Genomic DNA, 15,295 nt, shown 5'->3' with positions numbered 1-15,295 from the left:
AGAAAAATCAAGTCCCTCTAGCTCTGGAACACTTTAAGCTGTGCTGATTCAAGGTCACCACACAAGGCTTTGCTTGACAAGATCTTTTGGATTAAAAAAAAGCCAAGTACATGGTAGCTCTCAGTTAATGCACAAGAGCAGCAATGTGTTCTTTCAATGGATTTTATGTGGAATGGATGCTTCACGAGTGTACACACTTGATAGATTTTTATCACTATTTTGGAGTGACAATACCTAAAGAAATCGCTTCATTTGTTAAAACACCAAACTCGGGCTATGCTTTATTCTTCATCTTCACAGTCACAATGCACCAACAGTGACTTTATGTTCAGTCATTTGTAACACACACACAGAACAGCAGCAAAAGAAAAAAACCCAAACAACAACAACAACACAAAACAGCCAATAGAAAAAATAGAGAAGACAGTTTTCATGGGTCAAGGTTTTCCCCAACACTTTCTGGTTTAATCTGGCACAAGCTATAATAGAACTGAAATAGTGCACCAGACCTCTCAAGATGTAAAACAAGACAGAAATAAAAAGCATAAAGAGAAATACAACACATTTGAAATTTGTATAAACAAATCAAAAACAACATCCAAAAACCTAAGTTTTTACGGCTCCAAGTCAAATTACAGCTTTTAATCCAAATTTGCTTTTAGATGTTTACTGATTCCAACCAAAAACCTAGATTTGTTTTTTTTACCCCCTGGTTTTTGGAGCATAACTACCACAACAATCATCCGGTCATTTGATTTGAAAGTAACAAAAATCCCATAAACTGTTACTGATTAACTGCATTTACTACTGTTTCCATGACTTCTTTACAGCACTTCGGTTAGGTGTATGAAAGAAAAACAAAATCTCAAAATTCTGAAATATTTTACTTCTTATTTTTTGAGACTTCCTGAGTCTAGATCTGAAAATCATACGTAACATATGGTACAAAAATCAGTGATTTAAAAGACATTTGTCAATTAAAAATGCAAAGGAATGTTTGATTAGTCTGAAGAGCACACATATGCCAAATCCCAGTTTAAAAGAGTAGTCCATAATATCACAGTTCTAAAACTGAATTGAGATTTGCTTTTATTTATGCTCATTTTTAATTAATCTGCAGGGAAAACCATACAAATAAGTGATAGTGAAAAATTCGTTTGTTGTTCCACTCGTTAGTGCAACTGATGTGAGTCTGAAAGGCTGATCCTCCACTGCATACCAACTGAATCCAGCAGAGCAGGCAGAGATCACTCCTCAGCATGCAATCCAATCAGCAAGGTCAAAGGGAGGAAGCTAGGAAGGGACTGAAGAAGTTGCTGCTCCTGCTTGGCCACACGTTCAAGGACAAGGTTTCCAGCCCCTCCGAAAGGTCCCAGGCAGCCCAGCCACAGCAGCAGGCACCCAGTGGTCAGCCAGCCCCATGGGCAGCAGTCACTCACTGCCACCTCTGCCCTGAGCCTTTCCTTGCCCTCAAGTGAAGAACAGCCACACTGAAATTCCCCAGAGCAGCAGCAATGCTTAAACTCATTCAAGACCAGGAGCGTTTACTGAGCTGTTGTACCCGAGTCCTGATGGCAAATGAGCCCATCTCAGCTCACCCTGATTGGAACAGCAGCACTTCTGAAAAGGGCATTCCTGGAGCCTCTTCCCCTACAACATCTGCAACTCCCAAGCACCAAACCTTCTCAACTGAGGAGACCACAGCAAACAACATCCACGGGGTGCTGAGCAAAGAAACCAATGACTTGCTTCAATCTGACTAAAGGCTAGCAAGGTAATTCTCAATAAACAACAGATGCTTACTGAGACGGTAACAGATGTTACCATCCATTCCTACAGAACCCTGTTACTGTACACGATACCTTAAAGTGAGAGAAAAAGTAGCCAGAGAAAAGGGTAAATTTGAAGCAAAAATTACTAGAGATCAAAATCTGTTTAAGCAGTACTTTTTAAGCATTACTACCGCTAATGAAAAGCTTTTCTCAGGAAAGGAACTGGTTCACATGCTTTACATTTTACACCTTTCTCCACTGACAGGTTTGTACAGCTCCTGCTCTCAGCCCTAGCAAAACCAGAGTATTTTTGAAGAGAAATGCTGAATAAGTAGCAAGACTAGGTAATATTCTCCTATTCCCCTGAGGAGGCTGATTAAATTACATGAATGAAAATTGCCTAACTTATGTGATCTAGGGACTTCTAATTTTAAAAATATATCTTCTTTTGAATCTGTTGTTATAGAAGATGCATAACTTCACAGAAGAGCCTTGGACAGGATCCTCAGCAGATGTCAAATGTCCTGCACAATGGAATCAGCAGAGGAAACTTACATTCACATCTGCTCACAATCACTTTTCAAATATAAAGCACATACCACCCTAAAACTGACAAAGAAATATTTAGTTGCAGCCTGAGTTACCGCTACAGTACTATTTCACAAATCACTTTGTGGTGCAGCATGGTCCAAGAGTAAGTTCTAATTTAGGAGCCATCAAAGTCAGAAAATCAGCATGGTGTTTTCTTCATGCCCTCCTGCCTCAGGTGTCTCTGCTGCACAGCAAAAGCCACACTGATTCACTGAAGTAGTGGGCAAGTTTTATTTATATGCATTTTCCCCTCAAAGCAGGACTGGCTCATTTGCACAGCAAAAGTTTGGGGTTTACAAATTACTCACTATTCACCACTGCTACAAGTCTTTAGTAATGAAGACAGCTATTTCTACCAGTCAGAAAAGCAGTGGGTGCAAGATTTACTGCCTGGGCTCCTCAGGAAGCACTTGTCACATAGAAACATGCTAGTAGCAATCAACATGCTAAGCAGCCTCTCCTAGTTTGAAACTTTCTGTTCGATTATTTAATTCTATTTATTAACAAAATCAGCTACTCCAAAATTCTTTTTCTTTCCTCCTATGCCAAGTCATGGAATGTTGGATGAGATTTGCCAAAGGCAGTTCATGCTGTGAAATTACACTTCAAAAAGCAAGACTTGGGGCAGAAGTAGTTTTAGCCCTACTTCTGTCAAAGTCTCTCAGTGCTCAAAGGGGTTTTCTCTACCTAATTTCAGCAGATGATGCAAGTCCATACACAGAATCACAAACTGGTTTGGGTTGGAAGGGGCCTTAAAGATCACCTAGCTCTGAGCCCCCTGCCGGGGGCATCTTCCACCAGCCCAGGCTGCTCAGAGGCCTATCCCATATGTGCAAATTAACATTTAATATTGATGGTGAATCTCAAAGAAAGAGAAGAGGTGAGTCATTTTCTGTTGGATACTTCTATAAAAACTGTCACAGAAAAATACTGCTTCAGTGAATGACCTCCTTCCCTCTGCAGCATTAGTGAACCGTGCTCCAATGAACGCACTGGCACAACATGCCAGCCAAAATACTTGCTTCAGCTGAAGCACATTCACATTTTTCACACTTATAATCATCAACTACAGAAAGAAAACATTCAGTTAACACAACAGTTTTTGGTTTATAAGCACTGTTCTCAGCACAGAACTTCATAGCAGTAAAACTACAGGACACTTAAACATGCAAACACAATAATGCACATATTTTTATCTTGCTACAGTAAAGATGTAAAAACTTGCAAATGCCTCTTCCTCAAAACTCTCCTCAGAAAACCACCAAGTTTGAATTCTGTGAGGGAAATCGTACAGACCATTACATTCACTCAAGATTATATCAAATTTGCTGGCATCAAATCTGTTTACTGACTAGAAAGAAATACCAAAGCCACCTGTTTCAGAAGTCTAGCCCATAGTTGCATTTTTTCCTGACTTATTACACAAGTGCTCTTAAAAGAATATTTCCTTACTGAGAAACAGAATTTTTATACCATTATATTTAATTTAACAAAAAATGGAAGCCAATCTTAGAAATAGTTTGTATGCCTTGAAAATAAATTCTTTTGCTCTATAGAAAAAAAAAAAAAAACAAAAAACCCGAATTTGTGACAGTTAAGGACTGTCAAGAATTCTACTGGCACATATAGTCATGTTACAAGAAGCAGAGCTGTAAACAGCCTGTCTGCAGGGAGAGACCTGTAGCTTCCAGCAGAGCACAGAAGAATTATCCAGCAGCAGTTGCAGTTTGAGAATTCATAAACTCAAGGTAAGGTTTTGTAAAGCACCGTATAAAAACGTAAGTCACAGAGCAAAAAAACTGAATACCTCTGGTTTATGATAATGTTATGATCTACAGCAACTTTCTAAAAAGCAAAGAATAAAACCAAAGCAGCAATGAGCTTACAGCACAGAGCTACAGCAGCATCTCACGAAAGATGTAAATTCAGTGCTATTCCTAGCCCCCACCTCAACACAGCCATGGGTATTTTTCCAGCTTGACTGGATTTTCCCCCTCCCTAATTGCTAGTTTTAACTAAAGCCAACACAGATTAGGAATCAACCCTAAAAGCAGCACAGCGAGTGTGCAGCAATTACGTGCAGAAAGGCATGTGACATTTTGTATCAAAAGCAGACCCTAGAAACGCTAAAATCTAGATACCCCTTCAAGCAGAGGAAACAAAACAACAACTGCCCGTCTGCTGCTGGTGCCCCGCCAATCCCCAACACCGCTCGCACACATCCCAAACCCTCCCTCGCTCCTACGTGCTCTGCGGACGATGCCTTGGGCTCTCCAGAGCCCGCGTTTGGCCCCGCACGCTCCGCAGGTCTCCTCTGGGGCTGGCAGCAGGGGCAGCTGGAGCCGAAGGGCGGCGGGGGCAGCGCGGGCAGACGCAGCGCTCGGCTGCAATGGAGATTCCAGCGCCGAGCGGCGCTTCCTGCGGCGGTGGCTGGAGCATCCCGGCGGGCACGGCATGGGCACGGCATGGGCACGGCGCCTCCCGAGGCGGCAGGGCTGGCAGCACCGGCCCCCGCAGCTCAGCCATCCCGGGCGGCACCGCAGCCCCGGCCCGCCCCCGCCTCCGCGGTGACCCCGAGCCCGCCGCAGCCCCTCACCGCAGGCACGCTGCGCGCAGTGGTTTTTCCGCACAGCCCGCCACGTTTTCCAGAGAGACGCGGCCCCCTGCGCTCCGCTCCGGGCGTACCGAGCCGGTTCCAGTGTCTGCGCCCCAGCCTCTCCTGCCGCCCCCTCCTCCCGTCTCCCCCTCACAGCCCGCCCGCCGCTGCCTGCGCCCCTCAGCCTCCTCCGCACCGTCACCGCCGCGTCGCTCACCCGAGGATAGACGAGAACGGGCAGGAGCGAAGGGGCCGCGGCGGCCGGTCCCCTGACGAGGCTGTCGCTGTCTCGGTCCCCGCCTCCCGCCGCTCCCGCCGCCCCCTCAGGCACCGAGCGGCCCCCGCCCGACAGGGTGCGGCTTCCACAGCCCGCAAACCCAACAACGGCGCCGCCCATTGGCGGGAGGGCGCGCGCCCGACGAGTAAGCGGCTCTCCCATTGGCGGAGGGGAGCGGGGGGCGAGGGGCGGTGCGGCCGGGCCTCCCCTGGCGGGTCCCGCGGCTCCGGGAGCGCCGGGGGGGCCCGGGCGGCCGGGAATGGGCTGGGGAGAGCCTTCGGACACAGGGAAAGGCTTCTTGTGGCGCTGGGTCCCAGCGGAACGCAGCGGCGCGGCGCCTGGGGAGCTTATCTTAGAGCGGGCCCGGAGATAGGCGCAGGCGGACATCGGCCATCGCCGAGGACGCGCCGCGATAAGGGCTCGTTATCGCGCTGCGGCGGCGGTGTCCGATCGCTGTCAGCTCAGAGCAGGGCCAGGAGGGCAGGACTCAGCTTGAGACCTGCCGTGGCGAGGGCTGGAGACACCTGTCACTGCCGAAGGGGTTTAAGCAGTGGAATATCCTGGGGACGGGAAGTGCCAGGCCGGCGAGAAGCCGCGCGGTGCAGGGAGAGTGCGGATCCATCGCACGGCTGGCACAGGGCAGCCTGAGCAGAGCTTTCTAAATCGCCTCCTTAGGGCTTCTGCATCCTTGGAGAGCTGTGTGCTGGTATAACCCTGGTTTGTCACAGTCACGGCACCAACTGTAAAGCTAACTTCTTCTGTTCTCTATTTTCTGTCCATTTGTACTATCGTTTCTGTATAATTTTAATTCTGCTGGTCTACACGTCTGCGTGTTGTACAGAATGCTGCCTGCCACGGGGCAGATGAAAACTTGGTGGTCTGGGAACAAGCTCTCACAACAGTAAACCCTTCTCCTCTGCTGTCTATAACCCTCATCCCCAAGTTACCCATATGTAGGGAAGACTCCAGCAAGTAGAATCTGATGGATTTCAGGATCCATAAACGCCTCCTGTGGAATGTGGGAGGAATTTAGCTTGCTCCAATCACCTCCACCAAGGAAACACGCACCACTTACCTAAAAACAGGCCATAGAGATATGCATAAACATGTCTGTGAATTCAGCCACCAAAAGTGGTGGTTCACGTGTCAAGTGATGACACAGGATGATTACAGTACATCTGACAAGAAGGTCCTCCTGGACTTGGATCTGCCTAATCAAAACCATCCCAGAGCTGGACATGTGTTAGTGTAATTATTAATGATTAGCAAATTGTATCTGTATATTTTTTTCTAAGAACTGTTTGACAGTTTAACATCATTTCACCTGCCTGGTGCTGATCCCTGTGAACTCAGTGGATGTGTGTACACACATGGCAGTGTGCCCTTGCCCCTGCTCTGCGCCTGCAGGCTCCAGCCACCTGCCCCATGCAGTGTCTTCTCTTTGATTGCTTGTCAAAATACTCCATCTTGGCATCTCTCTTCCTTTCTTTCCCTTTCTCACCACGGCATTTAACTCACAGAGCTCTCTCTTGTCTCGGAAAGTAAACGGGAGAATGAATCCATGTTAGAACTAACTCAGCAAAAAAATACTGCTTTGTTTCCAACTTAATGGGTTTCTTCTCCAGCTCAGTGTGTGGCTCTAAGACCAGCAGTGGCAGGAAGGATGGGGATGTTGAGGGCAGCAGCAGTGCCCAGGGCTGGGGGAGGGCAGGGTAATTTCTTTCTCTGGCAGAGCTGGCTCAAAGTGCTTGTGTAACTGCAGGGTGCAGTGACAAGAGCAGCTTGAGCTGATCAAAGGATGCCTTTTGTCAGCTCCTGTTGGCTCTTCTGCTGCTGTTCCTTTACCTTTCTCTTCTGCTGTCCTACTTTGTGACCTGCCCAAGGGCACAGCTTCCTGCTGTCCCCTTCCAGCTCTCCCCCTGCCCCTTGCATTATCCCTCATAATCATGAGGCCATTGTTTCACCTGGCTAAACTGAAAGAAAAATTGGGGAGGGGGGTGTGTGTGCAGCTTTCTACTGAATCAAGCAACTCCCTCCACAGGCTGAGACTGTGACAGCTGATGCATGACTGTGTTTATCTTCCCTGTTCAGTTTCTGGCCTGCCCCGGTTCCTGACCTGCCTCTGCCCAGCTGCAGGAAGGGCAGTGCTGGTGCAATGGCAAAGGCAAGGTTACATGGGCAGAAAGTCAAGGGAGGGCTCACAAATACTGGCACAGACTAAAGCTGTGTGCTCTGCTGCAGAAAAATAGACAAGACAATCTCAGAAAGCACTTCTGCATTATTTAAGACATGAAGAACTTGTCTTTGTTAACACTTAACCAGCTGGGTTTGCAGCATTACAGCTACAACAAAAGGTAAAACATGAACTACACTGTGGTTTTCAGCCTGCAGCACTTTGATTCCTTCAGGATTTTGGGTTGCTGGTGAGGATTCTGAGAAAAAGACCAAGGCAAGCTTGTTGCCAGGCTTACACTTGCCATTTGCACACCTGCACATGTTCTGGAGAATAATTATTAGCTTTCAAATAATAGCTGTTCTCCTCAGCAGGCTCCAGCAGCAGCACTGGACTCAACCAACATCCCAGAGTCTCAATCAAAGAGTCAATGTGAATGTATTCATTTACAAATTATTTTCATGAGGCTTTATTAGATATCATTAAAACAGTACTGTACAGTTATTTTTATGTACCTGCCCTCTTTACCTGGCATTAACACTTCTGGATGCTCAGGTAGCTCCTAGCTACCCGAGAGAAGCACAGCACTAGGCTGATGGCATTAGGACATTTATCTTTTCCTTTATATGGTGTGCACTTACTCCACATAAGCAGTTCCAGGTCAGTTTTCTCACCTATAAAGTGGACAGTAAGGTAGCAATAAGGTAGATCTTTCTCTCCTGACCTGCCAGAACTGTTCTGTCCTGACAATCTTTTGACTGGGCAGGACTTGTTTGCCTACTGTCATCATCTGTACTTCATCTCACACAGACTCCATTTCCCAGAGAAAGTTCTGGATTCTCCAAATAAAGCAATGCCTGTATGTGAATTCTCTGTTGCTTTTTCCATGGGTCTTCAAAAGGAGAGTCTTAACAGCAAAATTTCCTTGTGCCAGCAAAGTAAAAGCCAGGCCCTGGCCAGTCCTACCACAGTTGGAGTGTTGGGAGGGTGTGTGAGGACAAACAAGTTACCTGTACAAAATACCCCAAGAACAGGCCCATGAGTGCTGCCTCTCTCACTGGCACCCAGGACTGCTGGAAATGGGACAAGGGAGCTTACACACATACAGCATTACTAGTGAAAAGCTCATGAGGGATTTGTCTTTGAAATGACTGCATTTAAATGCCTTTTTCAAAGTTATGTAAGGGGTTCTCTTCATTTCAGCTGTGCACAACACCAGTAATATCTCATGGCTTATTTGTAGTATTACTAAAGTTGGTCATTGTATGTAAGGTTATGTCTGAAGCACATGAATTCTTTTTCTTCAGAGGGAGCTCTTTTTTGAATTTTACTCATTTGTGCAAGGAAGGAAAACTTTCTAATGGACTGAAAATAGCATGTAGAAACAATTTTAATGTAGGTTCAATAGAAAGATTATGTGGACTGGTCTACTTTCATCTCTCTACACAGCCAAACAAAGACACATCTGAGGTTTGTTTGAGCTGGAAAAAAATAAAAATTAGGGAACCTAAACAGCAGGTGGGCAAAAGGGCGGAGCAGCTGGAATAGGCTGATACTAAGTGTTGCCAAATTTTATTCAATCTTAATCTGAGAGGCCACTTTGGGTTTTAAGTTTGAAAAATATTGACTTTATGCTAAGGGGATATGGGAAATTTTTATAGATGATTGAGATAAAATGCAAATGGAGCTGCATGGTTCAGGCTGGTTAACAGCAGTTGCAGTTACACAGAAGCAAAAGTGCAATGATTGCTTTACACAAAGGAACTCCAGCAACCAGAATTCTCTTTTAATGTTGCAATAGCCTTTGTGAAGGTTAGGGCTTGTTTTTCCAAAATGCTTTTCCAAGTAAAGCCAATTAATTTAATTGCAACATCTATGACTTCCTGAATATCATCTGCCTTCTAGTTGTATGTTTTCTTCTAGCTGCTTCTACATGAATTCCAGTGTGACTAGAGCTGCTGAAATTGTTTTTAGCTGCTCTGTAATGACATCTTCATCCTTAATTAGGAGGAGAAGTAAAAATGTCATTAAAAGAAGTTAGAACTTTTGAACTAACTTTAGAACTACAAGCAGACTCAAGAGGGTAAAGCAGAGAAAGGAAAATCATATCAGGGTAAGTTCAATCTAATGAGGAGGGCTGAGAAGCATAAGAAAAATATTTTAAGGTAGTTACTATTTTAATTATTATATACAGTAGAAAGTTAATTAATCTTGAGAGAAGCTTTGTAATATTAGAATATCAAATTTTTAATTCCCTAAACTCACATTTAATTTTTGAATGGCACATTTTCAGCAGTACTCCCATGGTTAGGGTGTGGCTGTCATTTTCTTGGAAAAATAAATCAGCATGAATGTTAGCACAGTGCAAATTAATGTAAATTAAAGCACAACATAATCAGTGAAGCCTAAAACAGACAGCTGTGAAGCCACAGCTGGAGCACCTTTCCATATTAGCCCTGTAATAAAACTCTTTAATAACTTTCCATGGGACAGACTCTCCTGTTTTCTGTGCTGCTCTGGTGGCCCTTTCACATGACTGGCCTTCAGCAGAGGTGCAAAACTCCATGCAAAAGGCTGTCCAGGCCAGAATTTCAGTGCAGCCAGTCCAAGAACCAGCTCTGCTGGGATAGTGCCCAGCAGGAGCTTGTATGAAGTGGTTGTTCAAAGGCAGGGAAGGTGGTAACTCAAGGGTTAAATGCCTTTTTCCCTTGTTTTAGATATCCAGTGATCTAATCCTTCAAATGGTTTTTATCACTGTCATTTCTGTGCATATCTCTCCAGGAGAGATATGTGTGAGTAAAACCACATTAGAAGTGATTCTTTGATATCTCCAAGATTACATGCCCATGTCATCAGCCTGACATGTTGAATTACCCCCTTCCTGGGAACTGGACACTGTAGGGAGGAAGGTACAAGTGAGGGATAGTAATGACCATCCTGGAATTACAACACAGGAATGGGAACCCTGAGGAATAGATTTGGAGGTGGCTGTGCTCCAAGGCTTATGCCTGAAGCCTGCTCAACATAATCACTTCAGCCCATGCAATTTTAAAGTGAGCTCAAATGCTCCCCATCTAGAAGTTCTAGTAGTGTTTGGTACTTGATATTTTAGTACTTAAATAGAGTAAAAGGACTATAAGCTCTCCCACTTAGGGGTCTGTAATTGTGGCCATCCCAAGCACTCCCACTGTTAGGGAAAAAAACCCTCTTTGACTTCAAGGAGGTATTTCATAAGATGGAAACTGTTGCAACATTTGCTTGCTGCCAGGTCAAGTATTTCATGTTCAGAACAGCTGCCTAATGTTCCACGATGTGCATAAATTTAGGTGGTGCTCAGAGGTCCACTATGTAAATTCTACCTCAAAGTATATTTCAAGAATAATTTAAACACAAAGATTAATTTATCTCTTTGTTCTTTAGGTTAGAAGACATTCAGATGAGTAATTCTGCTAAACAATATTGTTACTTATTTGAGGCAAATATGCCAAAAGAGTCTTAAGTTTCAAAGACCCAGCCTGTTAAGTTTCCACTTGAAGTTAGCTTTGATCTCTAGCTTCTATCTGAAGTCACTTAAGATTGATTTGTCCCAAATGACTTGCACACACATGCTCAGCTGCTGGATTCCTGTTGTGTGGATCCCTGTGTGGAACAGGCTGACCAGCAGATGTCCCCAAATTCTACATAATCACACTTTCAGCTCCTGAAATCTTCAGTGCCCTTTTACATGTTCCAAAGGATGAAGCCACTTGAGGCCACAAATACTCTTGCTACTTACTCACCTTCTTGTGAAAACTGAAGTTCTGAGGTGGGGAAAGCTTGACTGCTGACACAAAGCACCTCTATTGTCATAGAAAAATTGTTTGGATATTGGTTCACTTTTTATGACATGCTGCCATTGATTGTCCCTTGTTTTATTTTCAAAAGCACTCTATTTTTTTTTCCTAGAACAGCAATCCCCATCCAAATATGACCTGTAACACTTTTACCTGGAGTCACAGGAGGCAAGACTTTTTCCAAATTAGTATCAATGACTTTTACTTGGATATTCCAAAATTCATGAACTACATTATTTTTGCACATCAAATGCTGTTTTTACAATTCCCCACAAACTATTTGAAAGCTAAGGAGTTTGTAGGAGGTTGTAGACACAAAGGCTGCTTTGTGGTGAAGGAACAAGGAGAGGCAGATTATTGAGAAATACAGGAGACATACTGAGCCATGCATTGTGGCTGTGTCTTTCCTCTCTACAAACACCAGAAACTCACCTGATTTGTTATAAAACAGACTAGACTAGTATGTAGGGGCAAGAGCAAGAAAGAATATAAATGATTGCAGATTTGTTTAGAACATGAAGATTTGCTTCTTAGGAATACTGAAAATTAATTCCTCTAACTCCACTATTAGAAGAACACGGGTATGAACAAAAGCATCAGAACCCACCCCCATGAAATTAAAGACAACTGCACAAAATGAGGTGGACTGGCATTGAAAGTTTATCCATTTCAGAAATCTACACATTTAGATACAAAAAGGAAATTACACAAAAATTTACATATCTGCAACTCTTGTATTACACAGGTAAAGAGTGTGTTAGGGTTTAAATGGATGTTTACAATTTAAAAATCTTCTGAGTATAAGTTGAGCAAACAATCAAATATCTGAATAGGGCCCCAAAGAGAGCATACTATAAATAACATTGTAATGACACAATGCAGTCAATTGTTCTCAGACAGAGAAAATCTTACTCTGTAGACAGGTGTGAATATTGCAAGAAACTTGAACGTACTCTGATATACATAAAAATATTTGCCAAAGAAGTGTTTTTACATTCTGTCTTGGCTGAGCCTTCTTTAGAGAGATCAATGTCAGGATAGTGCATCACAGGGATACTAATTTAAAATAAAAGGAATAAAATTAAAAATTTCCAGCATTCAAGAGAATCTAAATTTTAAGTACTTCACATTCTTTACACACATAAGCCCTATTACGGTGGGAACAGGGATCAAAAGACTGATACTGTGTTATGTCTGTGTCTCTTGAAAAAGATGGAAGCAGAATTTCCTGCCTCAGTTCCTGTATATGATCCTCATATTCCATCTGATTAGTAAGAAAAATTCCCTAGGGACTAAATCCTGGTTTATTGTTTTCATAAAAAGCAAATTCTGATTATTTTTTTAAATGATTTTAAAGTTGTGGCCATCTAATGGTAACAAGATTAAAATGGGCATGAATAAACTTTTAAAGGGTAACAGAAAAAGAAGTTTATGAATACAAATTCAGACTGATAAAAACTAGATGCCTTCTCCTGTTTCAGGAGTGACAGATTTTTTTTTACTATTATTACAAGTATTAGAGTATGATACCATTATGACATTATTTTTGAATCAACAGAATTACTTAAGACGTTACTAAATTTATTCCTGAATTTTAATATGGAGGAGAAATTGAGTAATTTTGGCATAAATATCAAGCCCTTTGATTTAAGATACCTGTCCCAAAAATATTAGGGAATAAATGTTAAAAGCACCCTGGTAATGTCTATCACTGACAATAGATTAAAGACAGATTTTGTTTTGCATGCAACTACAAACAGAGTAGAAATTTTAATAAAAAAAGAAGTCTTGGTAGCAGACTAGGGTAGTGTGTCTTGCCCTATATAGAAAAGAATGCAGCTGGCTGACAGCAAAGTGTGACCACAAAGATTTTTGGATTGATAGTAGCATCACAATCATGGTTTCAGGTGTTTTTTTGTGCTTTCTTTTAAAGAAACTTTGACTATGGCAACATGAGATCAAACTGTTAATTGGAATTTGGAGCATTCAAATGGCTCCCTTCCCTTCCCCCAAAATCTGAAGTAGCCCTTTCTCTTTTCCCTTTAAAAATACCAGTGGCAGGAACCCTTCCAGTTCAGAACCAGACAATGGAGCTCCCATGAAAGCCAAATCAATATTGTCCCACACTTCTCTGAAGTGCATGGCATGAAGCAGTATGTGTATGCCACACCCATATCAGCCAGACAGTACCTGATAGTGATTACTGTACTCAGAAGGTACAAGGGTATAAGAGGTGGCTTAAAAAAAAGCCTGATTTCCTGATCATCTTTACCTATAGTAAATAAAATAATTTGCACAGGAATCTTCATTATGTACACATCAGCTATACAAGTAATACAAAATATCTCAGTTGAGCACCAATGCTGACTTTAGGAGTAGTACCTCCAAGTCAGAGTATTAGTATTCCCTGTCACAAATAAATTCTGACATAATTTCAGAAGTGTCCATTTTCTAGATCAGCTGTGTTCAGATCACTTCTCTGTTCATGTTCATCTTCGACATTCCAAGGAGATTAGTAATAGCAGCAGTTTTATAAAAGGTGTGGGTATCTTGGACAGCTTTCACAGCACAATCAGTTCAGATCTTTGTAAAGAAAAAGACCATAAAATCCACTGATCTGGACTCTAAGGTTTTACCAGAAGTTCATTAAATGGAATTTATATACCAATTTATGAGAGCATAATAAAAGGTGGACACAGACCCAGTTTGTGTGTGCAAACAGCGGGATGTCCAGCAGGGAGAGTCTTGTCCTCAGGGGCAGCAGGGTGGCACTGAGCCATGGCTGTCCTGTCACCTTGGCTTGGAGTAACCATAAGGACACCTGAGAATCAGGCTGTCATGACTGGGTAAGACATGAGTGCTGTAGTATTCTACCAAACTTCCCATGTTCAAAAACAGGATGTCTGAATCCAGGTAAAACTTGCCATCCTGTTGTAGAAAAAACAAATGTAACCATTGACAGTAGTGTTTCTAGCTCAATGTCTAAAGGAAAAGGGCCAGAACATCATCATCATCAGAACTAAGTTCCTTCAAATACACTATTCCTTTGCAAACTAGTCAGTCACACAAATAAGTCCAAATTAAACTCAGGAATTTACTAGGATTTGACTGGGGCTGAAATTTGTGATGATATATAATACAGCAATTAAAAAGCCCAGATCTGAGTACTTGAACTTTTATCCTAGATCAGATATTTGTAAATCAGCTGATTTTTACTGTCAGAGGTGGGAACAAATTTAGACTTGACTTGTTAATTCTGGTATTTACCTATATGCATCCCCCCCTTTTAATACACACTGACATATATAATCTAAAGATGCAAGTGTAGTGCAGCTACTGACCTTTTCAAAGATTCTGTAGTTTCTCACTTTTCCTGCAGGTTCATCCCATACAACCAATACCTTGAAGAAGAAAAATGCAATGTATTCAGTCTATGCCACCAAGCTCTTCTAAGTCAAGGTATTATTAAGGAATTAATTAAAATTAAGGCCAAAAAGTTTTTTTACAATCACTGACACTATGATAGGGAGTCTCTCATATTTGCTTGCTTTAAGAAAAGACCACATCTAAATTGTTAAGTACTTTTAACATATATAAAATGCAGTATATCTCAATCAAGAAGTTTTTTGGGGGTTAGACTCAAAAATTGCAATTTACCTTTCCAGGCTTAGTAGATGAGTTCCTAATACAGTACAATCCATTTTGTGGTTGTCCTTGTGGGCTACTAGCTTTAAATATCCTAAAAAGAATAAACAATGACATATATTACAATCATTCATGTACATGACATTATTAGCACTCAGAAAATCAAATACCTACAGTCTTAAAATTCTCAATACAAATATCTGGTCTGGGTGTAATAATTCATAGTAGATCATAGGTGAAACAAAGTCACTGTTCTAGCACCTGAACCAGCAGTGCAGCACAGATCATCTGGCTCTCTGGTCCATCCAGCATCCTGGCAAAACAGCCTCCTCCAGATGGAGCCAAATCACATTGCATTCTCATCTGTCAATTGATATATCAGCACTGAACTAATTTATCTAGAAAGTG

At 42.5% G+C, this 15,295-nt stretch overlaps 2 protein-coding genes across 21 annotated transcripts in view; both read right to left on the bottom strand.

The window, feature by feature from the left end:
* ADD1 (adducin 1) overlaps positions 1-5,304 on the bottom strand; it is a 62,172-nt gene extending 56,868 nt beyond the window's left edge. For 16 of the 17 annotated variants that reach the window (XM_059471238.1, XM_059471246.1, XM_059471242.1 and 13 more), the window contains exon 1: positions 5,177-5,304. The gene's annotated coding sequence lies outside the window, so the exon portion shown is untranslated. Of the gene's footprint in view, positions 1-4,608; positions 4,671-5,176 lie in introns of those variants that run through there. The other variant, XM_059471239.1, reaches the window with a different exon arrangement.
* A 6,580-nt stretch (positions 5,305-11,884) lies between these two features.
* Positions 11,885-15,295, bottom strand: part of SH3BP2 (SH3 domain binding protein 2) — a 35,597-nt gene continuing 32,186 nt past the window's right edge. For all 4 annotated transcript variants that reach the window (XM_059471310.1, XM_059471311.1, XM_059471308.1 and 1 more), the window contains 3 exons: positions 14,900-14,981; positions 14,584-14,643; positions 11,885-14,170 (listed from right to left, as the gene is read on the bottom strand). In XM_059471310.1, coding sequence (XP_059327293.1) covers positions 14,033-14,170; positions 14,584-14,643; positions 14,900-14,981 — 280 coding nt within the window. In that variant the 3' untranslated portion in view covers positions 11,885-14,032. The remainder of the gene's footprint in view (positions 14,171-14,583; positions 14,644-14,899; positions 14,982-15,295) is intronic.

The sequence above is a fragment of the Ammospiza nelsoni genome, chromosome 4 (genome assembly GCF_027579445.1).
Source record: "Ammospiza nelsoni isolate bAmmNel1 chromosome 4, bAmmNel1.pri, whole genome shotgun sequence".
Lineage (NCBI taxonomy): Eukaryota > Metazoa > Chordata > Aves > Passeriformes > Passerellidae > Ammospiza > Ammospiza nelsoni.
Note: the sequence above shows the minus strand (reverse complement) of the source record. Positions and strands in the feature narration are given on the sequence as shown.